The sequence below is a fragment of the Micropterus dolomieu genome, linkage group LG11 (assembly GCF_021292245.1).
Source record: "Micropterus dolomieu isolate WLL.071019.BEF.003 ecotype Adirondacks linkage group LG11, ASM2129224v1, whole genome shotgun sequence".
NCBI classification, from domain to species: Eukaryota; Metazoa; Chordata; class Actinopteri; order Centrarchiformes; family Centrarchidae; genus Micropterus; species Micropterus dolomieu.
In genome coordinates this window covers 17,902,445-17,928,671 of record NC_060160.1, presented here as the reverse complement: position 1 = coordinate 17,928,671, position 26,227 = coordinate 17,902,445, and the positions used below count along the sequence as shown (strand labels likewise).

General features: G+C 40.7%; 6 protein-coding genes across 8 annotated transcripts in view; 5 read left to right on the top strand and 1 right to left on the bottom strand.

Annotated features, from left to right (window-relative positions):
* Positions 1-865: 865 nt before the first annotated feature.
* angel1 (angel homolog 1 (Drosophila)) lies at positions 866-6,377 on the bottom strand. Of its 2 annotated transcripts, none has more exons than XM_046063476.1 (10): positions 6,270-6,377; positions 4,270-5,169; positions 3,883-4,118; positions 3,678-3,747; positions 3,142-3,584; positions 2,892-3,033; positions 2,642-2,752; positions 2,494-2,527; positions 1,534-1,697; positions 866-1,442 (listed from the first exon to the last, which is right to left on the bottom strand). In XM_046063476.1, the coding sequence occupies exons 1-10, from the start codon at positions 6,334-6,336 to the stop codon at positions 1,282-1,284; spliced, it is 2,328 nt and encodes a 775-aa protein (XP_045919432.1). In that variant the 5' UTR covers positions 6,337-6,377; the 3' UTR covers positions 866-1,281. The 2 variants fall into 2 exon arrangements, with proteins under 2 accessions (XP_045919432.1, XP_045919433.1); XM_046063477.1 differs by lacking the exon at positions 6,270-6,377 and adding an exon at positions 6,086-6,201.
* LOC123979526 (leucine-rich repeat-containing protein 74A) lies at positions 4,092-11,026 on the top strand. Of its 2 annotated transcripts, XM_046063478.1 has the most exons (14): positions 4,092-4,181; positions 6,772-6,899; positions 7,121-7,296; positions 7,378-7,485; positions 7,602-7,695; positions 7,829-7,878; positions 7,996-8,077; positions 8,197-8,282; positions 8,355-8,549; positions 8,643-8,738; positions 8,903-9,046; positions 9,134-9,238; positions 9,414-9,499; positions 10,386-11,026. In XM_046063478.1, exons 2-14 carry the CDS (start codon positions 6,791-6,793, stop codon positions 10,999-11,001), a joined length of 1,947 nt encoding a protein of 648 aa, XP_045919434.1. In that variant the 5' UTR covers positions 4,092-4,181; positions 6,772-6,790; the 3' UTR covers positions 11,002-11,026. The 2 variants fall into 2 exon arrangements, with proteins under 2 accessions (XP_045919434.1, XP_045919435.1); XM_046063479.1 differs by lacking the exons at positions 4,092-4,181; positions 6,772-6,899; positions 7,121-7,296 and having other exon boundaries at positions 7,451-7,485; positions 7,571-7,695.
* A 411-nt stretch (positions 11,027-11,437) lies between these two features.
* olfm4.1 (olfactomedin 4, tandem duplicate 1) lies at positions 11,438-13,315 on the top strand. The gene is made up of 5 exons (XM_046063549.1): positions 11,438-11,575; positions 11,682-11,855; positions 11,953-12,165; positions 12,243-12,390; positions 12,474-13,315. Exons 1-5 carry the CDS (start codon positions 11,522-11,524, stop codon positions 13,313-13,315), a joined length of 1,431 nt encoding a protein of 476 aa, XP_045919505.1. The 5' UTR covers positions 11,438-11,521.
* Positions 13,316-15,508: 2,193 nt separating this feature from the next.
* Positions 15,509-19,350, top strand: LOC123979258 (olfactomedin-4-like). Its single transcript, XM_046063104.1, has 6 exons — positions 15,509-15,624; positions 17,426-17,520; positions 17,598-17,765; positions 17,867-18,079; positions 18,181-18,322; positions 18,407-19,350. The coding sequence occupies exons 2-6, from the start codon at positions 17,461-17,463 to the stop codon at positions 19,198-19,200; spliced, it is 1,377 nt and encodes a 458-aa protein (XP_045919060.1). The 5' UTR covers positions 15,509-15,624; positions 17,426-17,460; the 3' UTR covers positions 19,201-19,350.
* A 1,618-nt stretch (positions 19,351-20,968) lies between these two features.
* On the top strand, positions 20,969-23,045 carry LOC123979603 (olfactomedin-4-like). Its single transcript, XM_046063607.1, has 5 exons — positions 20,969-21,025; positions 21,108-21,272; positions 21,696-21,908; positions 22,029-22,170; positions 22,252-23,045. Exons 1-5 carry the CDS (start codon positions 20,969-20,971, stop codon positions 23,043-23,045), a joined length of 1,371 nt encoding a protein of 456 aa, XP_045919563.1.
* Positions 23,046-23,838: 793 nt separating this feature from the next.
* The window catches only part of rps6kl1 (ribosomal protein S6 kinase-like 1), a 6,513-nt gene continuing 4,124 nt past the window's right edge, over positions 23,839-26,227 (top strand). Inside the window, exons 1-4 of the mRNA XM_046062831.1 lie at positions 23,839-23,920; positions 24,673-24,789; positions 24,966-25,139; positions 25,480-25,604. Coding sequence (XP_045918787.1) covers positions 25,004-25,139; positions 25,480-25,604 — 261 coding nt within the window. The 5' untranslated portion in view covers positions 23,839-23,920; positions 24,673-24,789; positions 24,966-25,003. The remainder of the gene's footprint in view (positions 23,921-24,672; positions 24,790-24,965; positions 25,140-25,479; positions 25,605-26,227) is intronic.

Genomic DNA, 26,227 nt, shown 5'->3' with positions numbered 1-26,227 from the left:
ATTAGCAAAGACGCCTCAATGACAGCGGCGTTCCATGAAAACCAAGGAACCACTTGGACATGTAGGCCAATACTCTTATGTACCTTTGAGGTAAAATACTGTTAGAATGTACTACTGTGAAACCACATGTGTGTGATTTGTGCAAGTGAACTCCTTGAACCAAGGGTTTGTTAATGTTGAGGCAGTTGCCTTGGTGAATCAGATAGAAGTTGTGATAAAGATAAACAAATCCCGATCCTTCCTTCCAGTGGGTTCCAGATGTCAAACACCTTGTCCACCAGTGTTTGTAAGAAAGAGAAACAGAAGGAATTATGACCTATTTTTAGGAGGGTGGGCCTACTTCATTTACTAAAGACACACACAATCCTCTTCTTCTAATCATTGTTTAACTGGTGGATGATTGGATGGTATGGAAAATCTATTTACACAGCACACAGACAAGAATGAGTGAGGAGTGAGTGGAAGACATACTACTGATGGTAATCACCTTTGCAGACATTCTGTAGGCCACACATAACACAAAGCTCTCTTACTGAGCCCCATCATGCATGAACACTCAACTATCTAAATGAATTATTCATTCATGCATCAACCAAGCACACGCAGACATCTTCGCCCTTACAAACTGGATGCCTCGGTGCAGCCCGACGGAAGGGGTAGAACCAACATTCAGGTCACAATCGCAGTGCTAGAAAAGGCAGGATACACAGGGAGCCATTCACCAACTGGAAGATTTAGTGCTGGTAGATGCACCTAACTGAGCTGCATTGTAAATCCGGGAAAGAGCACAAATTCTGTTGACCGGAGCCAGACTTTGAGCTTTCTGTAATATGTTAAGGAGCAACAATCACGAAGGACACACAAATGAATTGAAAATATTTATTTTGACCATCTGGGGGGGGAAAAAAAAGGTACTGACTCATAATCCAATCTAATTCTCATCCGAAAATCCGATTTACTTCTTAAAATAAATTAAAAAGTGATAGCAGTTGTCAACAACAAATTGAACAGGTCAGTGTATTATCACACCAGTAAGAATTAAAGCAATTGCTACCTTCATTGTTTAAATGAGCTATTATAGCACCATTAACTAAGACTGGTCACATCTGAGTCATAGCTGAACAAAAAACTAGGATCCTTTTAAAGCCAGGAGTGAACCACAAGAAAAGATATCCATACTAACAAAAACAAAAATCTAATTTGTACACAGCAAGCACCTGAATCATTTAAATGGAAATATGCTTATCCTCTGACATCTCTGAGTTCACCTGGTTTTTCCCATCATGCAGCAGTCAGGTCCACCTGGAACTTGGCCAGAAGACTGAGATGGTCAGAGGGGAAAATGTGATTGGGAATGCCCCTCATTGACCATAAGACATCCTCTGATAGGAGGGAGAGAGAACCAATCAGCTTCAGACCCTCACTCGCAAAGTGACCACAAGCTAAGAAAAAAAAAACAATAACAAATAAGTTATCTACAATAGCAAATTAATTCGAGCTGTAACACTGTCTTTTGTGTCGTGTTCTCATAACCTTTTTGATCAATGGTTAAGATCCGCCTTGGAGTGTAGAAGATGTAGTCAACAGTAGCTCCCAATTCAGAGTTCAGGGTTGTGACTTCTGGATTGCTGGAGCCTGGAAGAACGTGTTTGTACACCGACTCCAGGTCTAACTGATGACTGATCGTGTGCCTGAACCTGTGATACAAAATGTATGACTAAACTCACATCTCAAGTCCACCTATTTGAGCCTTTACTCCCCCTTTTTATATCTTGTTGTTTTGCACATCACACATCTACTCTGCGAAATGGCTGAATGATTAAACTGAGATGATGAGATAGAAGAATCAAGACAGAAGAATCAGGTAATCTCACTGAGATCTGAGATCTCCTTTGCAAGAGAGACCTGACTACTGCAGATAGAACGAAAAATAAACAAAGTCAGATGTAACAAGACTTTTAGCATCGGAGACATTCACATCACTAAATAGATCTGAATATTAAGTTTATCATATATCACTTGGTCTTATGGAGATGGTGGTGGAGAGCAATGTCTAAACATGTTGGTCCAAAATCTTCCATAGGTGATAAACTGTGTTGCCACCTGGTGACTGTAAAGGCTGTAGCATTTTATTCAATTTCATACGCAAAGCATTCAGTGAGCCCTGGTGTATGGAAGCATCTGCATTTAAGAGGTTTCTCTACTCTTTTATTCAGGTTTTTCCTTTAAATGTGTCCCGTGTGCAGATGATTTGTTCATTTTTAACAGGGGGGGGATGGCCCTATAGGAATACCCAACAAATACACATTAATACTGTTGCTTTGACCATGAAGGTGACACTATACTACAGACTATATAGGATACAATATAGTATAGAATTGAGCATTTATAGTGTATATTCTCGATTATAGATCCAAGCAGGGGGATTCATTTTGGTGTTTTTGCTAATAAGTCACCTACTGCCCGTCTGTATGTGTATGAAGGCAAACTGACCTTTTATCATAAGGCTGATTTCCCCTTGAAGCATCTGTGCGTGAAATGAAAGAAGACCCAGATATTCAAAACATTACGGTAATAAAATCAGGTTACGAAATTGGTAGAACAACAGTAAGTGATGTTTTTTTGTATTGCAAGACTGTACCTGGTGTGTTGTCAGTCACGCCTGGTACCAGCTCCAAGTCCAGAGGACGGACACATGCAGCTGGACAGAAGCGCAGCTGGAGCAGGAAGTCATGGCTGAACTGACATTTCCCTACACAAGAAGAACAAATAGAAAGATAGGAAGTGAAGTGAGAGAGGAAATGACACACAAAAGACTGAACCTCACTCCTTGGATCAAGATTACAAAAACAACAGAAGTTACAAAGCAGGCTACAACTTCAAACACTGACCTGGTTTCTGGTTCTGGCTCTGAAATCTCTCCTTGACAGTCACATACTGGCAGTTGTCAGTGATTCCCAGACAGCTGGGCCACAGGGGGGCAAACAGTCTGTGACAATGGATTTTGTGTGACAGGTCCTCTTGGCCTGATATCTGTTGGTGAATACACACATGGTTAAAGAGGTGATTCATGAGGGCGAAGCTAGATATTTTCCAGGCATTGATTATACTCATTTGGTCTTTGCTGTGTTTTAGTCTCACCATCCAGGCTGGTAGACCCTGGAAGTAGAGCTCCCCGGTGGTGATCAGCTGGTACAGAGGCATGTGTGGGACAGCATTGAAGTCCCCACACATTATAAGGTTACAGTGTTCGCCTTTGGCCTTACAGGACTTGACCACGCAGTCAATTTCTGCTAGCATTATGGCTAGCTGAGCCAGTTTCACATCACCCCTCCTGGGGTTGAAGAGCAGGTGGGTGTTGGCCACACAGAGGGGTGGGCCCTTCGCCTTGACCATTGACCCCTGTGAGACCACTGGCCGAAGCAACAAAACGATGCCCACATTGTGCCGGTCCAGCAGCTCCGTCTCAGGCCTGAAGAACTCCAGCGGGGTGACTGATACGACAGAGAAGCAACTGCTACGAAAGCAAGTAGCACAGCCGTCTGTCTTGGTCCCTGTACGCCGCTTGTACACACAGGTGTAGCCTGGAGCGACAACATGAAGACAATATATGTAATGTCTTTGTCATTAATATCCTTCCACATGAATGTTCCACTGTGTTGTCTCAGATGACCTACCCATCTGAGACAGGACTGGATACAGCTGTTCATGGTAGTGGTTCTCCTGAACCTCTTGGAGACACAGAATCTACACACAAGAGGACACACACAGCTCATTAGTGGATACCTAAAGATTTGAATTAAAATATATTTTATTAGCATTTCTGAACAAACAAACAAAAAATAAAACAATATATTTTGAATCAGCTGGCCCTTGACTGACATCTGGTGCCCATTTAAGTATTTCCTCTACGATCAGACTGTAGCGATAGCTCCAGTCCAGTACTTCCAGGGGGCAGTGTGTGTATAGCTCTTGGTTGGCCTCTAGTAGGTCCATGGCCAGGATGTTATAGGACATAACAGTGAAGTCCATCGAAGCCTTTGCGAATGGCAGGAGTATCTGGGCAGGCTCTGCTGCAGTAGCATTCTCATGCACCTCCTCCCATACTCTCCACATTACTGGGTGGAAAAAACACACATACATACGAACGTGAAAATTAACAGCTGGATATTGAACTTCTGGTGAGTTTAGACAAATCTTACTACAGTGGAAATAATACAATTGAGAACATCAAAAATAAAACTGTAAAGCAAAATATCAAATTCTCACCTTCAAATGGCACTGTTGGCTCTATTGGAGGGTAATAACTCACTGCAGGAAACTGCCACAGTGGGCACTGCACTTCTTCTGCCAGGCCAGGTCCTGCAGGAAAGTGCCAGCCAGTTTGTGTATCATCCTGTTCGCTGAGTTTAAGGTGGATTTGAGTGTTAGAAAGAACAGAGGCAAATATCAGCTCAGAACTGCTTTCCCCGCCATGTATTTCACCAGCAGTGGGAGCTACATATTCATCCCAGCACTCAGTTACTTCAGCTGTAGTTTTAGCTGGAGCCATTGACTCTTCCATGCATGGTATTTGTTCTTGTATAGGACAGGTCGTTTCTTGTATGCTGGGCTCAGCTGGAGATAGTGACTCTTCCAAGCTGGACATCATTATTTTTTCCTGCACTGGATAGGTGGTTTCTTGAGTGCTGTCCTCCATTTGCATGTTCTCTAACTGTGCCCTAAGTGCTTGCTCTGGACTAATGTCCTCTGTTGGAAAAATAATTCCATCCTCTTTGTTTTGCTTCATAACGAACACCTCGTGGGGAATTGTCATTTCCCCGTCCTCTTGCTTGGGGGCGTCCACTTTGTCTTGTTGCTGTCCATCTCTTGTCTTTGCTTTTGTCTCCTTCCCTGCAGGTTGCACCTCACTCATCTCTGAAGCAGCATCATTCTTTGTTTCTTCATGCAGGACAGCTGTCAGCTGTTCATTGTCTGTGTCAGGCCTGGTATCGTCTTTCTTTTCTGGTCTTGGTTCTTTCATCCTTTCCTTCGTCCCACTGTTTGGGCTGAGCCACTGGTCCAGCAGGGTTTTCTGAAACTGGGTGAACCTTCTCGTTGTGACAGCGCCACCATCCCACACTGCCCTGCCATTAACCACTGCAGGAGAGAAATCCTTCTTTGAGGCCTCTATAAGACAAGATTAATGTCAGAAAACAGAGCTGCTTTCATACTAAGCAAAACATAACTCAGCTCTTTAGCTTGTTTCATTCATTTTGTCATATAAATGACAACCAGTGATAAACGCCACATAACTCCATCTTGCTGAACATAAAACACTCAGTCACACGTGGTGAAGTCGTGACGTCATGGGGGACGTATAAAAACTGCAGGCTTATGCTGCGTTCCAGGCAACTGGGAAATTTCTGACCTGCAACTAGAAAAGCTATCCTGGAACGCCACTTGAAGTCAGTATCCTATTCGTGAACTGAAGATGTACCCCGACTTCACGAATAGCAGCTGAATTACGTCCTACAACAATTGCAGCTCCCATCCAAGCACACATATAACATAAACTAAAGGGCAGCATATTTCCATGTATTTAAATTAAAACAATTCATGCTTTCATATGGTAAAACCTGTTCTCCATGTAAATTGATGTAGAAAAGTTTTGCCAATGTTTTTAGTTAGCTGATTAAAGTAAAGAATCTCTCAAAATCATCTTCTCTATAATTTATATATATATAGAGTTATTCAGTAAAATGTTACAAACGCCAAAACATTTGAAAACATTACGAAGAAGTTAACGTTATTATTTACAACATTGTCTTTTGAGGATTACCACTTCAGTCCATTGTTGTCATGAAAACTTTCGGCGTCATGCACCTGGAACGCTTTGAGGTTGAAAGTCGGAGATTTACACTCGGACATTTAAAAAAAATTATAAATTAACAAAATAAAAAAAAATAAAAATCGGACATTATCCAGTTCCGAGCAGCCTGTAATGCGGCATTAGAAACCACCCTAACAAGTTCGAGCTAACACACGTTTCCACCTTTTTATATACAGTCTATGTTTTCCACCAGCTAGCGTAAGAGAATATTACCTCGCACTGGAGAACCACAAGTAACGTCTCACATTGAGCTCAAGTGTCAAGACAAACTGCTGCCACACAGCAGCGACCTAAATTTAACGTCAACTCCTTACAGCCACTCCAGTAAACACGCACACACCGCCGACCCTGACACTTTGAAACACGGACATAACGCAAACACCTTTGCAATATTTACCTGAGGATCGACTGCTCAGGTACCGTGACAGCGGGTACAGCGCGTAAAATAACAGACTGCCAATCATGTTTTTTGACTAAAATCTGCGCATGCGCGTTTTGGGGTTGGTGGTGGCGAGGTGGAGAGGTTAGGGGTCAAGTCCTTATATATGTGTTTTGGTTTTTTGACAATTAAAAAAAATATATAGCATTCTATAAAATAAGATAGTATGAAATGGACAACATCCAATAAAATGCTATTTTACTTTAAACCACATCAATTCATACACAATGGTATGCTTACAGTTTTGCTTGGACTTGCTAAAAACATAGGATTGTAACCACATTGAGGCATTAATTGTTAATGTCACTACACATGACACATTACCTGAGGGGTAGAATTACCTGCTGGACTGCAACGGCCAACTTAATTTCACAGTGCCCATACAGAGCACACGGGAATAAATGAACAAATAACCCTGAAGACTGTATTCTCTTTGTGTCTGGGACATGGTTTCAAACAGGACTTGACAGCAGACAGCAATGTCGACACTGTCTTTTGAGTCCCTCTGCTTAAAAGATGACGATTGCCCATCCCCAACTCAACCCCACGGCATGGAGTATGAGTTTGACACAGACTTGGAGTCGGATGGTAAGTACATTAAATTCAGTCTTGGATTAATACAGTATTTAGGCATTTTGGTGTAAATTTGAACTTTTAATCTATACTCCTGATGTAAAAACATTAAAAAATTCCAAAAACAATGCAAATAAATGACTTGTTTGACAATGTGTTTTTGTGAAGCATACATTTATTACTGTATGGGGCTCATACAGTGGTACTCAAACTCTATGGGGCTTACTCATTACCAGAAAAAGAAGAGAGCAAAAAGGAGACGTCTACAGCTGAAGTGTACCTCCAGGCCTGCAAGATGGTGGGTGTGGTGCCAGTATCCTACTTTATACGAAACCTTGACTCAACAACCATGACCCTCAGCCACCATGGGCTAGGACCTCTGGGGTGCAAGGCACTTGCTATTGCTTTAGTGGTAAGTTTAAAATGCAACTCAGTGTGTAAATGAGTGTGACTTTTTAAAATAGTAATTTTCTGATAACCTATTTGTATTTAGTCTGATATGCATATCAACACACTGGAACTGGCAGACAATCACATTCAAGCCGAAGGGGCCAAATACGTTGTGGAGATGTTGAGGGCTAATTTCACCATTCAGCACCTGGTATGTACGAACCTACCACTAGAGGGCACAAGTGCTTTTCAGCTGACATTTTACTTGACTTTTACTGTTTATTCTGAATTAACAGCATGCTGGACCTGCATCCGTTTTGCTTTCAGGATTTATCCAACAACTATCTGCAGTCTGCAGGAGCTGAATATGTGGCTAAAATATTACTGGACAACATTTCATTAAAATCTATGAAACTTTCAGGTAATGGTGACTGTCAGGGTTGACCCTGTGCTCCCCATCAGTGAATTGAACAAGAATAGTAATATGAGTATTATTTTTATTTATCAGTATACTTATTTTGTATATTTAAACATGTCATATTTTGTCCCAACAGGAAATGGCTTTAGTGATGGTGATGCTAAATATTTTGCAGATTCCTTGTCTGTAAGTGGTTAATAATCAGTTATCCAAACACATTTTAATTTTGGTTTGTTATTAAGTAATGGTAGGTTGTTTTGTTACTTTTACAATTCTCATGTTGCATGTTGTTGTTACATTTAGACCAATTCCAGAATAAAGGAACTATACCTGAGCCATAATGAGTTTTGTGGAAAAGGAGGGGAACATTTGGGACAACTGTTGGGTATGGTCAAATTCACTCGTCTTTATAGATGTGACCAAATACATTGCTTCCCTTGAATGTAATACCCTACCAATAAAAATTAAATAACATATTTTCTCTGATTACTTCCATTTCCGCAGCAAGCAATGAGGGTCTTGAGGTGCTGGATCTTAGCTGGAACCATCTGAGAATGAAAGGGGCTGTGGCTTTTTGTGCAGGACTCAAGGTATGGCTGTGGAAAAAACTCATTTTATCACTGACTTGGTATACAATATCTGAACACATTCTCCATATTTAGGTGAATACGATGTTAAAATACCTTGACTTATCATGGAATGGTTTTGGGAATGAGGGCGCCCTGGCCATGGGGGAGGCCTTAAAATTCAACAACACCCTGGTGCACCTCAACCTCAACAACAACCGCCTCACCAATGAGGGCGTCGGCATGCTGTGCCGGGGTCTTGAGTTCAATGATACACTCCGAGTCCTGCTGGTGGGTGGATGAGGTTGTATTGAGCTAACACACATCATTAGTTTGGCACAGGTACATTTTATAGTTACGTTTAATTCTCTTACACTCCTGTAGCTGGCTTACAACTCTTTAACAGTAGAGGGAGCACTGGCCCTGGTTAATGTGGTGAAGAACACACCTAAAACTGCTTTGGAGGAGATCAACATATGTGTGAGTTACTGAGGCACCTTCTCACGTCCTGATCTGATTGTTCTGTTAAATCGTTTGATCAGCATTCAAACACTGAAAAATTAAGCACAATGAATAAATACCCTGTGTCCTGCATATACCATCTTGTCTGTACGTGTATCATTATTTTTCTTTTTACTGAGCAGAATGTGCTGGTAAATGAGACCTTTGTGCATATGCTGGAGATGACATGTCAAGAGCATCCCGGTCTGGACGTACAGTATGGAGGTGTAGGAGGCTTCGTTGCTAAGAAGCCACCAAAACGTGTGGATCCAATGAAAGTCATCCAGGTCTGTGTGGTCACCTAATGAGAATAACCTAAAAATATGAAATGAATGGTTAAATTGTCAAAAGGTCTTCTCCCAATGTTTTTTAAGGATTATTTGGATCAACGCAAGCTACGCCTGTGGGACTTCTTCCGGAACATTGACAAAGATGGAACCATGCAAGTCCCTGTTGCTGACTTCAGGAAGGCGGTGCAGGTTTCCAAATAAATTAATATATATAGAACTGTGCAGAGTCAGTGACATTTGCAGGAAGCATTGCGCTGATAAATTTCCGACAGGACACAATGAAATTGTCCTCTGAAATCATGCGTGAAGAGCTCTCTTACAGTCTAGACTGATTTTTTCCTTCTGTTCTGTGAAACCATGATAGCAATCGAGTATTCCTTTGGATCGATACCAGATCGAAGAGCTGATTCAGAGACTTGACCGTGACGGGACAGGAATGGTAGACTACAGGTGAGCGTGTCTCATACTGTTGATCATACTCACAGCTGGGCTTTCTAAATTGCTTCACAGAGTAGGCCTGTAATGTGGTGTGTAAGGTACCTGTAAGATTTATTGCTGTGTGGTATTCCGGTGAATTTTTACAATCACTTGTGTTGAGAATTATTGTGAGCCAGCTGTCAGGTGTGAAGAAGTTTTGGAGACTGATGAAGACTTAACATAGCATGGTTTATTGAGCCCGGCCGAGGAGACACAGTGCCAGCATACAACATGTGAACACATCAAATGCCAACACCAAATCTGAAGGATAACATCTTGTGGTCCCTTTTATGTTTCTGTCTTCCCCCTAGTGCCTGTAGGTTTCTCTATTAGGTCACCTATGCTTTGTCATATTGGAATCTCTCACTATCCAAGAGTTGTACTCTAATCTGTGGAGCCAGTGAGTTCTTGTAAACATTCTTGTAGAACTCAACCAGAGAACACTGATATCTGCTAGCCTGACGTCTGAGCTACTGTCTCTAGCTAATCAGTCTATTGCTGTCTTCTTGACGAGGACAAGTACGTGTGAGAAATATCTAAAGCTATAATGTCAAACACTTATGGGTCAGCTAAATTACTCTAAGCTAGACCTGTCTTACTTTTCCCTGTTACATCAATTAAGACACCTAAGAAATATTCTCAACAACTTGTTAAATCATTGTTTAAATTATGGTATATTTGAACCAAGTGTGTTTTAGTTATGAGCTGGGAATTTGTCCAGATGTTCATCTTGTATGACGCCTTCAAAAATGACATTGGAAAAAAAATGATGTTTGTGTATGGCACAGAGAGGAGCATGTAGTGAAATGGTTGCAACTAAGGTTTGGCTCCAAGAGGTTTATCTGATGCTTCTGTGCAGGGGACTGGCAGATACAAGGAAACAGATGATGAGGGATCACCGCCGCCAGCTGAGGAAGGTTGAGTCCCGTCAGAAGAAAGAGAAGCAGAAGAGTGACCGCATCCTAAAGACCTTCCAGAGCGCTGTGGAGGCAGTAACGCCTCGCAGCTCCATGGTCATCTCTCCAGGAGGTGCAAAAGAGGATTCAAGTGGCCCTCAGCACTTCTCTGCCACCCCTCTAAGTTCTTGGCACCACATTGTCATGTCCAACAGCAGTCGCTATTCTGTCACTAATCTGAGCAATGAGCACGTCCACCTACCCATGTTAGGAGGCACCACGCCTTACCGACCCAGCAGTTCCCCAGCAATGCGTTCCTACTCCCAGCCAAACCTGCTGGATGATTCCCCTTGCTCTGCTCCTGGCAACTCCAACTCCGCCCAGGGTTCACGCTCCGATCCAGAGATGGCTCACAGCAAGCTAAGCCCCACTGCTAACCACCTGACCTTATCCAGGCCTTATCTTAATGCCAAGCAGTCAGAGGTTAAAGCTAAAGCCAAATTCAAGAAAGTAAAGAAAAAGAAAACGATGAAAAATGTGGATAAAGACTCAAAGAATCCTACAAAAACTGTCAAATGACTGTCAAAATGTATAATGCTATGAAATGTTATGATTAATTTTTCCTGCCATCGTTGGCTACTTTGTTCTACATACTGAATAAAGATTATTATTATTAAGATTATTTATCTTGCTTCTAATCTCTAAACATAACAAATGTGCACTGTATATTCATTCATTCATTCATTCAGCATTTGTCTCACAATCAACATTTCATTCAGTTTGCTACTGAATGAGATGGACCATCTGTGGAAACACAACATTTCATAACACTTGGGAACTCTGTCAGATGGAAGACACACCCATCAGTGATTCCTTGAATTCTGATGAACGTCCAAACATAAATGGATCATTTCAAACAAACACAGTATTTAACTTCTGTTTGCTGAAGATAACATTAAGTGTGTTATATCTTGGCGTGTGTCTTGGCTAACAATGCTGTGAACTAGTACAGGTGCTGAAACCTGCAAGATGTTGATACAGACTATATAAGCCCCGAACATCCAGCTATCTCCATCATACCAACGCTGACTGCCCCAGAATGATCGGCACTCTGTGTTTCTTTGCACTGCTGGGCTCCACGATGGCCTGGGGGGTATGTATGGCATGACTTTGATCAACTTTGATCAATCATTTTTATTCCTTGAGGCTCTTCCCACATCAAAGGTAAGCTGATCTACTGGCCCTTTTTTCCCCCTCAGCGTTTAGGCCTGTGGAGCGAGAGGAGCGCGAGGAATGAGACGGGAGGTGGAAGTGGGGACAGGTGCACTTGTGATGCCTTCTTGCCCAGTTCTACCTTCCCTATTAAAGACCTAGTGGTGGTAGAGCAGACAGCTGGGGAGATCTCACACAAGCTGGAGCTGGAGATGGGCAAGGTGCTCAGGCATATTAGAAGTGTGCAATAGATGATGACATATTTGACACAGATAAAAAAAAATGTAAAATGCCTTTTTTTACCTGACTTTATTTCAGCTGGAAGACTATGAGACCAAGCTGACAGCATATGCAGAAAAGATAATAAAGATGACAGCAGACATTGAAAAAATGGAGAAGGACCCTGATGCCTACAATGATGCAGACATTGATGAGATAAAGGTGCAGATTAAACAAGTGGAGGCTCTGATTATAGAGCTGCAGCTCTCCATTAGAGGCTCCACCACCGTCTTTGAGTCTCTGCGTGTGCAGGTAAGTCCTGTTTATGGTGGTCACAGCATCAACAGACACAACAAATATCCACTGCCAAACTGTTTGTTTCCTGTCAGATCACAGCCATGGTGGCAACCCTGGACAGGCTGGAGAAGACCTATGACAAGAACATGGTTCTGGTAACGCGCCGGGAGTACATCAAGGTGCAGCTGCAACTAGAGGACTGCGAAAGACGCCACCAGGAGATTTTCAACCCCAACATTGGTAAGCTTATTCACACTAATATCCGCATCTAAATCAAAACCCTCTTTTGACTCATTAAACACATTAAACATCTCTCTCTGCAGGGTCTTGTGCACACACAGGTATCATCAAGGTCAGCAAACCCATTGTCAGCCATCTGAATGCCCATCTCAGTTCTGGCTACATATATGGAGGCTGGGGGAAAGATTCAAAGCCTGTTCCTGACAGAGAATCTATGTACTGGTACTCTGGGTACACTAGTGGCTCCATTGTTGACATTAGGTTCTACACTAACTACAAGAACCTCATTTTGAGAAACCACTTCGAACATCATAACTTACACAGCAGCTGGATTGGCACAGGGAACAATTTCATCATCCGTGACAACACTCTGTATTATCAAATCAACAGCCCATTTGGGTTGGCCAAACTAAATTTCACAACAATGAAATATGAGTCCAGGGTGATTGCTAGGGCCAGCACCAGATTCTCCTACACTAACTCCCCCAATCAGAACTTTGACTTTGCTGCTGATGAAACCGGCCTGTGGGTCACCTATGCTACAGAGGAGTCCAGTGGTCGGATGGTCATTGCTAAAATAAACGAGGCTTCATTTGGTGTTGAGGAGGAATGGAAGACTAATGTCTATAAACCAGGAGTGAGCAATGCCTTCATGGTGTGTGGCGTTCTGTACGCAGTCAGAACAGTTGATATCCAAACTGAAGAAATATTTTACAAGTATGACACCAAAACAAAAGAAGAGAGCTACATAAGTGTTTACTTTGAGAGGTTCCGGGATAAGTATTCCAACCTGGACTACAATCCCACTGACCAGAAGCTCTACATGTACAGTGATGGCTACTATGTTAACTACCATCTGTGGTTTAACCACACAGCTAAAGCCACAGCTAAAGCCACAGTGGAGCCACCAATTCTCCTGATCTAAGTCATTATCTGTGATTCACTGAAGAATCACATATTATGAATAAAGCAATGATTATACCTCTCATTTGATCTTGCATGTTCATGCAGTGCATCATTTATCTGTCTTCTTGATTGCTAATAAATAATCTCAAGCATTACAAAAGTGTCAGGTGTGTCCTTGTGCAAATGCTCATGAATAGAGTGCATTATTTTATAATGATGATTAATTAACCTCACTTCTTTAAGCCAATCAGTCTAGTACCTTACACACTTTCAAAGTGCAGTATTGTCTATGTTGTCAGGATCATCCCACTACTAATGGTTTTGCATGCAAAAATGGATTCTGTTTTTAGATGATTTAAACATTACAGGTAACTTCCATAAACATCCATTCATTCATTCCATGTTTGACACTTGATTCCAAATGCTGCTTTGCTGGATCAACGTACTATATTGACATTGTTATGTTGCCTCATAATAGTGCCTAGATTGGTGTTGCAACATATTATATATAGAGCATGTAAGTGCCTACAGCTGTGCAATAGACCTTTTTCACAGAAGACAGGTTACAGGGTCCTGGTACATGTTGATTCAGTGTCACACTATCATGGCTGGGACACTTAGAATAGATAGAATGGAGCCATCATTAATGTTATTAGTAACACCTGTGCTTTTCCTTCAGTGAGAAGTCAAAATGTCTGTTGTGATAAGGGGCTAAATAAAAATAAAGATATTGTGTCTAAGCTGTTCAGCATATTTGATGATGTACTTTCACGATTCTTGCAGTTTGGGATTGTATCCATGGTTGAATGCACTTAGTGTAAGTCACTTTGGATAAAACTATAAAACCTAAACATATAATACTTAATACCCATTAATTATAATACTTTACAGCTAATGCTTTTGCACCTCATTATTCATTATACATATTTATAGAACTTCTTCTTTAAGTCAATAGGTGAAATGACAACCCAACAGGAGAGGGGGAAACAACTGCAGTGAAACAACACTAATTAATTTAAGTGATGTGTGCATTAATTTGCATTAATTTTAAACTAAACTGGTAATAAGGAGCTTCCCGTCTGTAATAAGAAGCTGACTGAAAAATCACCTGCTAAAACAGTTTTTAGAGTGTACTTGGACAAATAAGAAGGGCAGAGGTTGCTGTTTTATATAGGCCTATATATGATATTTTAGCTGTAAATCTGTCTTAGGGCTATTACCTGAATTTTAAATGTTTAGGTACAGTTATTAAATCCTTATGTCCTGCTGAACTTCTTCTTACTGCCTATCACCACCCTAAACTGAAACAGGATTTTTAAAACATTATCAATTTGGGTGATTTTTCAATATTCATGTTGATCACAGAAACAACTCAGATAAATTAGAAGCATTTGATTTCAAACAATTAGTCACCGTGTTTACCCATACAAAGGGTCCTGGTCTTTTCCAAAGGTCTTTATATTGCAATTTAACAACTGTTCTAGATGTTGCAATTTATGACCATTGTTGCATTTTTTGGATGTAATATGCTCCTTTCAACAGAGGAATAGTGATAGACTCATCAACAAAAATTACATTAATGTACTGAAACACTGTTATTGTTAATAATGAATTAGTTTACACTACCCACCTTGCCATTATGTTATTCCATGATGGGCAGCTTCTCTAATGTTATGTCTCAGGTCATTGATCATGTTCCACCTATATGTGAACCAAAAGCACCTTGGAGAAATTGTGAAAAAGTGAGTTTGGCAAAAAGGAATTTGCCTGAGGGCTTAATGGATATGGAGAAAAAATAATTACAAGTTTTAAAACTGGAGATCTATAAATATACACTCTTTTATTCTACTGTTATAACAAACATATGAAAATCGCCACAGTACTACATTTCTCAATTGATTAATAATGATCAGAATAATGCCTCATTCAAATTCTCTTCAAATGAAAAACTGATTAATCCCTCCAAATCTATTTCTCATGAGATTCTGGCTACGACTAATTGTGCAGAATTTGCTGGGGGGGGGTTAGGAAAAAGTCTATCATAATAGCGATGCTACTTGCAGCAATGCATCTAGCCACGCCTCACACTTTCACCAATTTACTAACATGAGTTCAGTGTCTACATTCTCACCTTTTAACTCCAGAGAGCTGGTGGAGGTAATTAATCTTAATGTCTTGCACCTGTTCTCTTGATTCCATCTATACCAAACTGTTCAAATCTGTCTCCCTGCAGACTGGCATTTTCCCTGCGCAACCTAATTTTCACCTCTGTACAAGAAAATCAACCCATTTCCAGTCTTCCTTTTCTTAGCACGTTAGTTGAAAAAGGTGTGTACAAACAACTTGATGAATGTCTTTCAATTCTAAGTATATAATTGGGTTTCAGAGCCAATGACCTTAAGATCAACAGTGACTCACAGAGAATTTCGGTTTTAGTATTACTTGATCTTACTGATGCCTTTCACACTGTTGATTATGACATTTTTATTCAAAGGTGTTGTGTTTCAGTCGGCTTAGTGGGTCCTGTTCTGGATTTCATCCTACTTAAAGGTTCTATGTGTAGTTTTCAGAAAACCCTTTTTATTAATGACACTGGTGGACATTATCTGAACTACAGTCAGAATCTTGATCATCCTGGTAATCTGCATCATATGATATTTCATGATCATCATATTTATAAGAAAGTTACTATCTGTAATGTGCCTATATTTTGTTTACATTGGATCCATGATACTGACTGGCTTGCTGCAAATCAGCCAAAGCCAACTAAACAATCACTACCCATGGCATCTTCTGACCACCTAGCCAGCAAGCAGGTTAATGTTATCTTAGATTAGCCCGCTAAAACCACAATATAACAATATATTTTACATGATGAAAGAAAAATAAGATATCCTACTATTCATATTCCAATGATACATAATACTGTAACACGCTATTTGCAGGATTTTCAAAACAATGAGTAGGATGGCTCCAGCTCATTCAAAGAGTAAGAGTCCTTACACGTAGCTACAGTGCATGAACATTTTAATATTTTACTCCAGTACTGAAATGTTTCATTGGCTCCCTGTACAATAGCTACAGAATCACCTTCAAAATCCTGCTAATAGTCCATAAAACACTTAATGGTTTGGCTCCTCAGTACATTTATCACTTGCTCACTGATTATAACCCGGTCAGGCCTCTCTCGTGCATTTTCTGTACTAACTCTATGTCGGCAAGTAATGTTATTAAGCCTCCATACAGCCTGTTGTACTACCAACAGGAAAAGCAGAGCCCATATCAAGAGGCAGATTTAGAGGGCCATGCAGTTATATGCAATATTTGGAGAGGGATCACCCACAGTCATTTCTGCCTCAAACAGGCCACTACATTTTGTTTACATGGTAATATGAACTCCTTTGCTAATTTCAATGTAAACCTCCAAAGCATTTTGATTCTAGATTACATTTTTTTAACGTTTGCTTTTATCAGAGGCTAAACTTTTCAATTTCATGTCTATAACCTGTCATAGGCTGCAAACATTTCTTCAAGTGTCAGTGTTGCTAATGAAGTGAGTAAAAATTGGTAGTGCATAGTGATTTCCTGGGCTTGAGCATTTCGCTCAAAGGTGTGGCACAGTATTGCCTCCTCATGCTGTCAAGCACAAAAACTCCACCACAAAGCTCAAAAGCACTACCCAAGTCACATGCATAAGATTATGAAATTAACCATGTGCATGAGGAAGCAATACAAAGAAGCAATTTGATTATTTTGTTCAAAAACCAGTAAAAATTGACTTCTATGATTATGAAAATACCAAACTATATGATCTATTTAGATTAAGTTAAGTTAAAATAACTCACACAGCCTGAAATTGTGTCTGGCTGTGGATATGATGGCCTCTTTCTACCATATAACACACACAACACAAACAGGCCATAAACATGACAAGGTGCCACCAGAATTCACTACATGTGGCATTTTTCTCATCCACACCCCGTGTTCAGACAAAACCTGACGTGGAGGCTTCCTCAGAATTTATTGTGAGCAAACAAGGTTCATGCCTGTCATAAGCTATTAACAGTGGGAAGACAGAAGGTGTCTGTGATGATGTGATAAGAGCTGTCTTTAAAAACCCTCTGACCAGGCTACCAACGAGACACTCGAGAGCTAAACTGAGACATGATGCTGCCAATTCTGCTGCTGGTTCTACCAGCCCTGAGTCCCACTTGGGCCTGGATTGTAAGTGACCTTCATTTTCTATTAAAACATGCAGGATTTATTATGATCATTTGCTCAATTTGTTGTATTTTTTTCAGCCAGTGGAGGATTGGGAGACCGGCAATGTGACTGCATCAGTAGGTGAGTCGGGTCAGTGTGTTTGCCATGTGTATCTACCTGAAACTGCCTTCCCTGCCGACCGGGTTCAGCACATGCAACAAGTCAGCAAGGAGCTGATCCTGGAGGTTGAAATTCAAATGAACAAGGTGCAGTAAGACCTATTAACACACACAGTATTTATACATCTAAAACAGACATTTTGCTGATACATTGTCATCATGCTTAGTTATGTTTTTGACTCTTTCAGTTGACGAGCTATGAGAGTAAGTTGGAGGTCTACTTGAAGGAACTCAAGGCTCTGACTGTGAGAGTGGCCATGCTGGAGACCAGTGCTGACAGTTACATCAAACTGGACTTTGAGCTGCTCAGGGTTGAGCTCAGAGAGTTTGAGGCTCTGGTGTCTCAGCTCAAAGACTCCTTCAACTCCTCCTCACCCATTTTTGATAGTCTGTATACTGAGGTGAAAGAGCCATTTAAAAAAAAAACCTACTTGCAAATAAAGCGCCTTTCTTCATAGTTAGAATATCAGATTTCCATTTTGACTCATGTGTTTATTCCCAGATTCGCAACATGACCCTCATTGTGAATCAACTGGAGACGTACGACAAGAGCAACCTGGAAGTGATCCGCATTGAATTTGCTAAGCTGCAGATGAAGCTGGAGGATTGCCAGAAAGAGCAGGATTTCATCAAGCCAGATATTGGTAAGAAAACTAGTCAGAATATCATGCACAATGGTTTAAAAAATCTGATTTTGCCAGCCGACAACACTATTCTTTTCTTTCCAGGCAACTGCAATCACACAGGAATAATGACCCTCAGCAAACCAATAGTGGTCCAAGTGAATGCTCATTTGAATGCAGGTTTTCAATACGGAGGCTGGGGAAAAGACTCCAAACCTGTTAGAGGCTATGAATCAATGTACTTCTATGGTGCATACACAAATCCATCTGTTCATGACTTTTATTTGTACTCTAACTATGAAAACCTAATTCTGAGGTCTGCATTCAAACACCATGACATACCAAGTGGGTGGGAAGGTACCGGCAACAACTACATTGTTCACGATAATACCATATATTACCAGCGGAGCTCACCTTTCAGTATGACCAAACTGAATCTGACCAGTTCCAAATATGACTACAGAGTGATCTCAGCTGCTAGTCAAAGGTTCTCATACAGTTACTCAGACAATCAGCACCTGGACTTTGCAGCTGATGAAAATGGCTTGTGGGTAATTTATGCTTCAGAGGTGAGCAAAGGTAAAATTGTCCTCGCTAAAATAGATGAGAAATCTTTCGGCATTGAGGATGAGTGGAACACCGGTGCATTCAAGCAGTTGGCTGGGAATGCTTTCATGGCCTGTGGAGTCATGTATGTCACCAGGTCAGTGGATCTGAACACAGAGGAGATCTACTATGCGTTTGACACCAAGACCAGAAAGGAGAAACACCTCAGCATCCCCTTCCAGAAGTTTCAGGAGAAATACACCAACCTGCAGTACAATCCCACTGATCAGAAGCTCTACATGTACAATAACGGCTACTACGTGTCCTACAGTGTGAGGTTTAACAAAGCATGATCCCTCCTCTTTGTGATCTACCGTGTTGTGATTGATACGATTGATCTGTATTTCCTCACTTTGTCACTGTGAGGTCTATAAAGCTATGTACTGTAACACATAGACTTATTACTGTCTTTTCCTGAATAAAATCAAACTGAAGCATTTGAACTTGTGTGCACTGCTTGAATGTTTTATGCATATAAACAATGCTATTACAGAATTACTGATACTGTAGAGGAAATGAGGGAAAAGGTGTACAATTAATAAAATCATTCATGATAATAAAATGAAACAATTAAATGAAAGTATAAAGGTATGAACGCAAGATCCAGTTTTTTCAATCCAATATGGCATACATGAAGTTGTTAACATGGAAAAAAAATACAACTAAATAAATAAACACAAAATTCACTAATAGTGATTGTTGACTTCAAATTACTCTGGTGCAGTCTGGTTTCAGGAAAGATTACATTTTACAAGTAAATAGTCTTATCAATCATTGTATCTGTGGCCTTTAATAGTGCAAACGCACATTATTAGGTTATCAGATTAAAATTGGTCACTGGATAATAGGTCAACAAGATTTTAAAAGAAACTGAACAATAAGTCCAATGGCAACGGTGCCCAGAGCTGATGTCCATGTGCCACACACATTCACTATAACAACAGAATCAAAAGAACAGAGATATACAGCATGTAAAAGATTTTAAATCAAGTAGAAAAGGTGCAAGTACTGCCTCAGACACCTATAATAAATCACTGTGTCATGTAATGATTGCACAGTGTCGAGCTCAACATGCACCAGATTAGCAGCTATTGCTCTCTGCAGCTTGAACAGAAGAGACACAATGCTCACGTTAATGTCCAATCCGGAGGGACAGGAGGATTTAAGAAGCTGCTTTGTTGGACTCATATTACATTTTCAATTTTCTCCCAGGTGAAATAAAAGCTTAATATTAATATTGAACCAATTATCTTACAGCCCCAGCTAATCAAAATACAAACTGACTGAAAAGAGAAATTGACAATCAAATATCACATGAAAGTTAGTGGTACTTTTGTATTTTGCTACTAAGTTGAAGTATATTAATTTGGCACTCTGGGTGAAAAAAAGTTCTGTTATATCATGCTCAGATGAGTCATTGAGTTTGAAAGCTTTGAGTCATTTCAGGCCACATTTTAGCACCCAGCATCATGAAAGGAGATGGGAACTTCTTTTTATTTTTGCATCACATAGGAGGTGCGTTCAGTAGCGTGAGATAAAGTATAATCAAAGAGTGTAAATAAACTTTGGGGAGGAAAATATTGTCAAAAAATGCTGTATAAGATGTCCCCAAATGGTGCCTTTGTTGAATGAACTGATTCTGAAACACTTGACTGTGTTTTGCTTTTCATATTGCACAGTGCAAAGTGTTCTCACAAGCAGAAGTATTGTCTTCCTCAATCAAATAAAACTAAATTTGACCTGTTTTTTTTAGGTTAAATTTCATGACAGTTTTATAAGAATGTACAGAGCAGTTACTATTTACATGCTGAAGTTTTGTCAATGACTAAATAAACTTCTCGGAGGAAAAAAAACATAAATCATAAAACTGTTTGTTTAATGTAACAATTTTATTTGCATCCTTGGGATCAGTGCAGGTGTACTGACTTCAAGGATGCAAATAAAATTGTTATGGGTGTGGAATGATGTCACATGCTTTAGCTTGGCTGATAAGAGGTGTAAAACCCACAGATCTGAGTAGCAGTCACACCAGACACCATTCAGATATCCTGTAGAGACACAATGCTACTGACTTTGCTGCTACTCTCACCCATCCTGAGCCCTGCACTGGCTTGGCTCGTGAGTTTTAAAGATGGCTGTTATTCCTTATTAGATAGTATTCTGTGTAATATCTAAATGAAATAACTGAGTTTGCTTGCAGTCGATGGAGGACTGGGAGTCAGGGAATGTGACCACGTCTGGTGGAGGACTGGAGTGTGTTTGCAGTGTGTTCCTGCCCGACATTACCTTCCCTGCTGACCGAGTGCATCACATGCAGCAAGTTACTACCGATCTGAGACTGGAGGTGGAGATCCAGATGAATAAAGTAAGTATAAAACAGCATCCTCTATGTTTTTTAATGTTGTTTGGAATTTTTAAATTAGTTCTCCAGCTGGAAAGATATACTACATCCATAACTTTTTTAACCTTACCTGCCTGTACATACTTTAATAACCATGTGTTTATGTTTTCTCATCTCTGTTTAGTTTTTTGTCATAGTTGTATTTCTGTACATATCTTCCTTTGCATTTGTTCTTAGCGCTATCTTTAAGTATATTGTGATTTTTACATCTGTAAAACCAAAAAATTAATTATGGATGTCCCTATGTAACTTTATACAAAATATGATTTGGGGGGGAAATTAATGCAGAACAACATTAGCATTAATCTCGTTTTGTGTTTATGTTGTTAAATTGCATGACAGTAATTGCTTCACAGTCTACAAACTGATAAGTGTGTGTCTTTTAAGCTTGTCCACTATGGAGGGAAACTGGATATCTTATTAAGAGAACTGACAGACCTGACTGTGAGAGTGGCCATGCTGGAGACCAGTGCTGACAGTTACATCAAACTGGACTTTGAGCTGCTCAGGATTGAGCTCAGAGAGTTTGAGACTCTGGTGTCTCAGCTCAAAGACTCCCTCAACTCCTCCTCGCCCATGCTCGACAGTCTGTATACTGAGGTGAAAGAGCCATTTAAAAAAAAAAACCTACTTGCAAATAATGTGGCTAAAGTTCAAGACTCAGCTTCACTGCTTCTGTTATTTTATTGGTTATATTGCAACTGTGTCTCTTTCTGCCAGATTCACAACATGACCCTCATTGTGAACCAACTGGAGACCTCCGACAAGAACAACCTAGAAGTGATCCGCATTGAGTTCGCTAAGCTGCAGAGGAAACTGGAGGAGTGCCAGAAGGAGCAGGAGTTCATCAAGCCAGATATTGGTAAGGCCATCAGCCATCTCTTTTTTGGTAATAGCTGATCAGCAATTTGCCTTTTGACAGTGACTTTTCTTTTCTTCGAAGGCAACTGCAATCACACAGGAATCATGAGTGTAAACAAGCCTAGGGTTTTCCAAGTGAATGCTCATTTGAACCCAGGATACCAGTATGGGGGCTGGGGAAAAGACTCCAAACCTGTTCGAAACTATGAGTCAATGTACTGGTACGGTGCATACAGCAGTCCCTCTGTGTATGAATTCTATTTGTACTCTAATTATGACAAACTCATTCAGAGATCCTCCTTCACACACCATGGTCTACCACAGGGGTACGAAGGCACTGGTAATAATTACATTGTTCATGGTAACACTATATATTACCAGGCTGCCAACCCATTCAGAATGTCCAAATTAAATCTGACCTCTTCTGTTTATAGTCACAGACAAATCACAAAAGCAAGTGAAAGATTCACCTACACTTACTCACCAAACCAGTACCTGGACTTTTCAGCTGATGAGAATGGATTGTGGGTAATGTATGCCACAGAGGAGGCCAAGGGTAAAATTGTTGTTGCTAAGATAGATGAGAAATCATTTGGTATCGAAGATGAATGGACCACTGGTGCGTTCAAGCCTCAAGTAGGGAATGCTTTTATGGTGTGCGGAGTTATGTATGCCACCAGGCCAGGGGATTTGACAACGGAGGAGATCTATTACTCATATGACACCAAGACCGGAGAGGAGAAATACATGAGTATTCCCCTTCAGAAATTCCAGGAGAAATTTGTAAACTTGCACTACAATCCCACTGATCAGAGGCTTTACATGTACAACAATGGCTATTATGTGTCCTACAATGTGAGGTTCAACAAAGAATGATGATCTTGTTCTTGATCCACTGTATTGTGATTGATACAAATGATCTTCACTGACTTTCTCTAACATTCTGATATCTGTGTGATGCATAGAAACTACACTTTTGTTTCTGGAATAAAATCAAAATTGAGCATTGAAATGAGAGTCATTTGTTTCAGATGAAGTAAAAGTGTGCAAAATAAAATACCACTGAATGAACATTTGAGCATGGGCGCAATCATAAACCTCTGTGAGAAATGAGACCCCTCCCTTTCAGTTTTTAGGATAAGGTTACAGCATCTGATACATCTAGCCCCCTCCTCTCCTGCCCGTCCTGCTCCATGCTGGTACTTCCACCCCCTCTGTAAGCCGGCCCTCCCTTGGGGGGGAACGACTCTCCTTTGTGCTGTGGTTGGAGCCTGGCTCCATCTGGCACTGAGAACCAAGAGCCAGCAGATTACAGATTCTGGGCGGGATGAGCCCTCCATTCATAACGGATGGGAGACAAAGAAAAACTGTAAATCATAATGATTTTATAAATAGAACATTTTAATAAGGGTTTTTTCTATGGTCAACAATTAAAGCAAAACATAATCCATTTTGGAAAGTCAGGATTGAAAATGGCCTGCAGTCAGTGCACACAAAAACAGTACTGTCTCTTTAAACCAGCCAGCGTCTGTCAGGATGAGAGGCAGGAAGTAAGTGCCTTGAGTGAAATGGACCCTTAAATGACATCATGCTCGGCCAATCGGCAGCCTCGCCTGAGCTCTCTCCTCCTCCCCTGCTCCTGAGATGAGTGTGCTGAGGCTGCTGAAGACGGGCAGCTGCTGCTGCTGCTGCTGATGATGATGATGCTGCTGCAGGGGTGGAGGGTCCGGGGCATGCTCGTATCACATCAGGTACAGTGTGTGTATCTGCGCGTGTACGCCTGTTTTCTGCGCTATTTGTACATTCATTTACAACGGTGGGTCGCTAACTCACTGGCTATGAAAGTGCATGTTGGGAAGATGATGGATGGTGATGGAGTACACTGAAGGTGGCTTTGTGTGTTTCATAACACTCCTTAGATGATGTCGCCTCCATCACTGTAACCAGGATGGGGTGTGTATGTGTGTGATCTTCCAGCCTTTTGCCAAATTTAGGGAAAAGAAACATTGTATTTTACATACAGTGGGAGGTTTTGTAGTCAGCATTAGCCTTCATTACTTGACTGGTAATATATTTGTATAATGTAACAAAGATTAATAGCATAATACTAGTGCTAAAAAAAATCTCAAGGAGTAGTAGTAATTTGCTTCTTAGAGATAATCCATTTCATGTGATCTGTGTAAGTACATGGATTGATGTCTTCAGTGTAGCATACATATAGGGCCTACATTGTAGCATTTATTATTAGGATAGTAAAGCAATATTTGGGTGTCGACACCTTCTCCAGTGTAATCTTTGGGTTTCCACCATCCTTTAGGGATAAATGACTACGTAATTTACCTGAGGCTTACGACAATGTGCCTAAGTGCTCTGAGTCATCTCCTTGTCATCTTGGGCGTTTGCAACTCTGCTTCTTTCCATTCATCAAAAATAGTAGGCACACGCTTGTACTCACTTCCTGTACTGGTCTGGAGGTTAACTCTTTATCTCCCCACTGGCTCAGATGATCATGCTCTGCTGCAAAGACCTGGGCCTTGAAGTCACTGGGGGCAGAAACACACCGAGCCCAGTGACAACAGAAAGAGATGTGTTCTGCTATTGATAAGACGAGGGAACAAAGGTGAGTCCCAAAGCTGTGAAACAGTTGTGGTCTTTGAATACTCTTTCAAAGCCAAGCCACAGCTTTCACTTTCTGTTAGTGATTTAATTAAGCAACTTGTTCATACCTCGACTCTCTGCCATGGCTAAATTCATTCCAGCTGAACAGTCATTTCTCACTTTTTGTGCTGTGCTTAGGCCCATCTGCTCCTTGACGGTTTCAGAACAAGGCAGTGATGGCAAAAAGAGATTACCTGGTGGAGGCAGCCAAGCAGATCCGCATGGCACTGGACAGTGAGGTCAATGAGGACTATGAGGCAGCTTTCAGCTACTATAAGAATGGGGTGGACTTACTGCTAAATGGAGTTCAGTGTAAGTGGGCAGCATTTGGTCTTTCACACAAGTATTTAAGACTATGTGAAATGGGGTGTTTTAAGAGGCGTGTTTGCACAAGACATGTGATGGGAACATGTGGCCCAGAATAAAAACAGGAAGTCACAAACCAAAGGTCAAACACAGATTTCCTTGCTGACCAGACTTTTTCCCCCCACAGTGTTAATAGTTAGCTGTACATTACTAATCATTATCCTAGCTAAAGACCAAAGTCTGTAGTCAGGACATGATCTTGTCCGTTAGGTTTATTCAATTCACACAGCTAGAGTATTTTTCTTTCTTTTTTATTGGTGTCTGATAGAGCGTATCTGTTTTACAGTGGACCCAAACAAAGATCGTCGCGAGGCAGTGAAGAGGAAGACAACCCAGTATCTGAAGAGAGCTGAAGAAATCTTCATAACACATCTACAGGACAACCTTGGCAAGGGAAGCTCTTATTTAGGGGTAGGAAAATTATCCTTTTGTGTCATTCTCAAAAAGGAAATCATCTTGACTACTTCAAAATGTATGGTGAATATAATTTAAATGTAGGGTTAATGTATTTATTTAATAATAATAATAATAATAATCCTTATTTGTAGAGCACTTTTCAAAAACAAGTTACAAAGTGCTTTAACAAGTGTAAAGAATAATACAAAAAAAAGATAAGAGCATGAAAATTTAATATAAAATTAATAAAATACAATAAAATAAAAGGGATAAAATAAAGTCAAATAAGATCGGGAAAAGCTCTCCTATAAAAGTATGTTTTAAGAAGGGACTTAAAAGAGTTCACTGACTCAGCCGACCTGATTTCCTCGGGCAGGCTGTTCCAGAGCCTCGGGGCCCTGACAGCAAACGCTCTGTCCCCTTTAGTTTTCAGTCGAGACTCTGGAACAGACAACAGACCTCTGCCCGAGGATCTCAAGGTACGTGCTGGTGCGTATGGGACTAAAAGGTCAGAAATATAACAAGGCGAGAGGCCATGAAGAGCTTTAAAAGTGATCAATAGAATTTTAAAGTCAATTCTAAAACATACTGGGAGCCAGTGTAATGAAGCTAAAATAGGAGTAATGTGGTCATATTTC

Excerpts from the sequence above, each read along its gene's own strand:
- angel1 (XM_046063476.1), bottom strand. The coding sequence starts at position 6,336 with ATGATTGGCAGTCTGTTATTTTACGCGCTGTACCCGCTGTCACGGTAC. Across the intron at positions 5,170-6,269 it reads CCTGAGCAGTCGATCCTCAG|AGGCCTCAAAGAAGGATTTC; the intron begins GTAAATATTGCA and ends CTTGTCTTATAG. Across the intron at positions 1,698-2,493 it reads AATCAGCCTTATGATAAAAG|GTTCAGGCACACGATCAGTC; the intron begins GTCAGTTTGCCT and ends TTTGTATCACAG.
- olfm4.1 (XM_046063549.1), top strand. The coding sequence starts at position 11,522 with ATGATCGGCACTCTGTGTTTCTTTGCACTGCTGGGCTCCACGATGGCC. Across the intron at positions 11,576-11,681 it reads GCTCCACGATGGCCTGGGGG|CGTTTAGGCCTGTGGAGCGA; the intron begins GTATGTATGGCA and ends TTTCCCCCTCAG. Across the intron at positions 11,856-11,952 it reads TGGAGCTGGAGATGGGCAAG|CTGGAAGACTATGAGACCAA; the intron begins GTGCTCAGGCAT and ends ACTTTATTTCAG.
- LOC123979258 (XM_046063104.1), top strand. The coding sequence starts at position 17,461 with ATGATGCTGCCAATTCTGCTGCTGGTTCTACCAGCCCTGAGTCCCACT. Across the intron at positions 17,521-17,597 it reads GTCCCACTTGGGCCTGGATT|CCAGTGGAGGATTGGGAGAC; the intron begins GTAAGTGACCTT and ends TATTTTTTTCAG. Across the intron at positions 18,323-18,406 it reads TTTCATCAAGCCAGATATTG|GCAACTGCAATCACACAGGA; the intron begins GTAAGAAAACTA and ends TTTTCTTTCCAG.
- LOC123979526 (XM_046063478.1), top strand. The coding sequence starts at position 6,791 with ATGTCGACACTGTCTTTTGAGTCCCTCTGCTTAAAAGATGACGATTGC. Across the intron at positions 6,900-7,120 it reads CACAGACTTGGAGTCGGATG|AAAAAGAAGAGAGCAAAAAG; the intron begins GTAAGTACATTA and ends ACTCATTACCAG. Across the intron at positions 8,550-8,642 it reads ATACACTCCGAGTCCTGCTG|CTGGCTTACAACTCTTTAAC; the intron begins GTGGGTGGATGA and ends ACACTCCTGTAG.
- LOC123979603 (XM_046063607.1), top strand. The coding sequence starts at position 20,969 with ATGCTACTGACTTTGCTGCTACTCTCACCCATCCTGAGCCCTGCACTG. Across the intron at positions 21,909-22,028 it reads TCGACAGTCTGTATACTGAG|ATTCACAACATGACCCTCAT; the intron begins GTGAAAGAGCCA and ends TCTTTCTGCCAG. Across the intron at positions 22,171-22,251 it reads GTTCATCAAGCCAGATATTG|GCAACTGCAATCACACAGGA; the intron begins GTAAGGCCATCA and ends TTTTCTTCGAAG.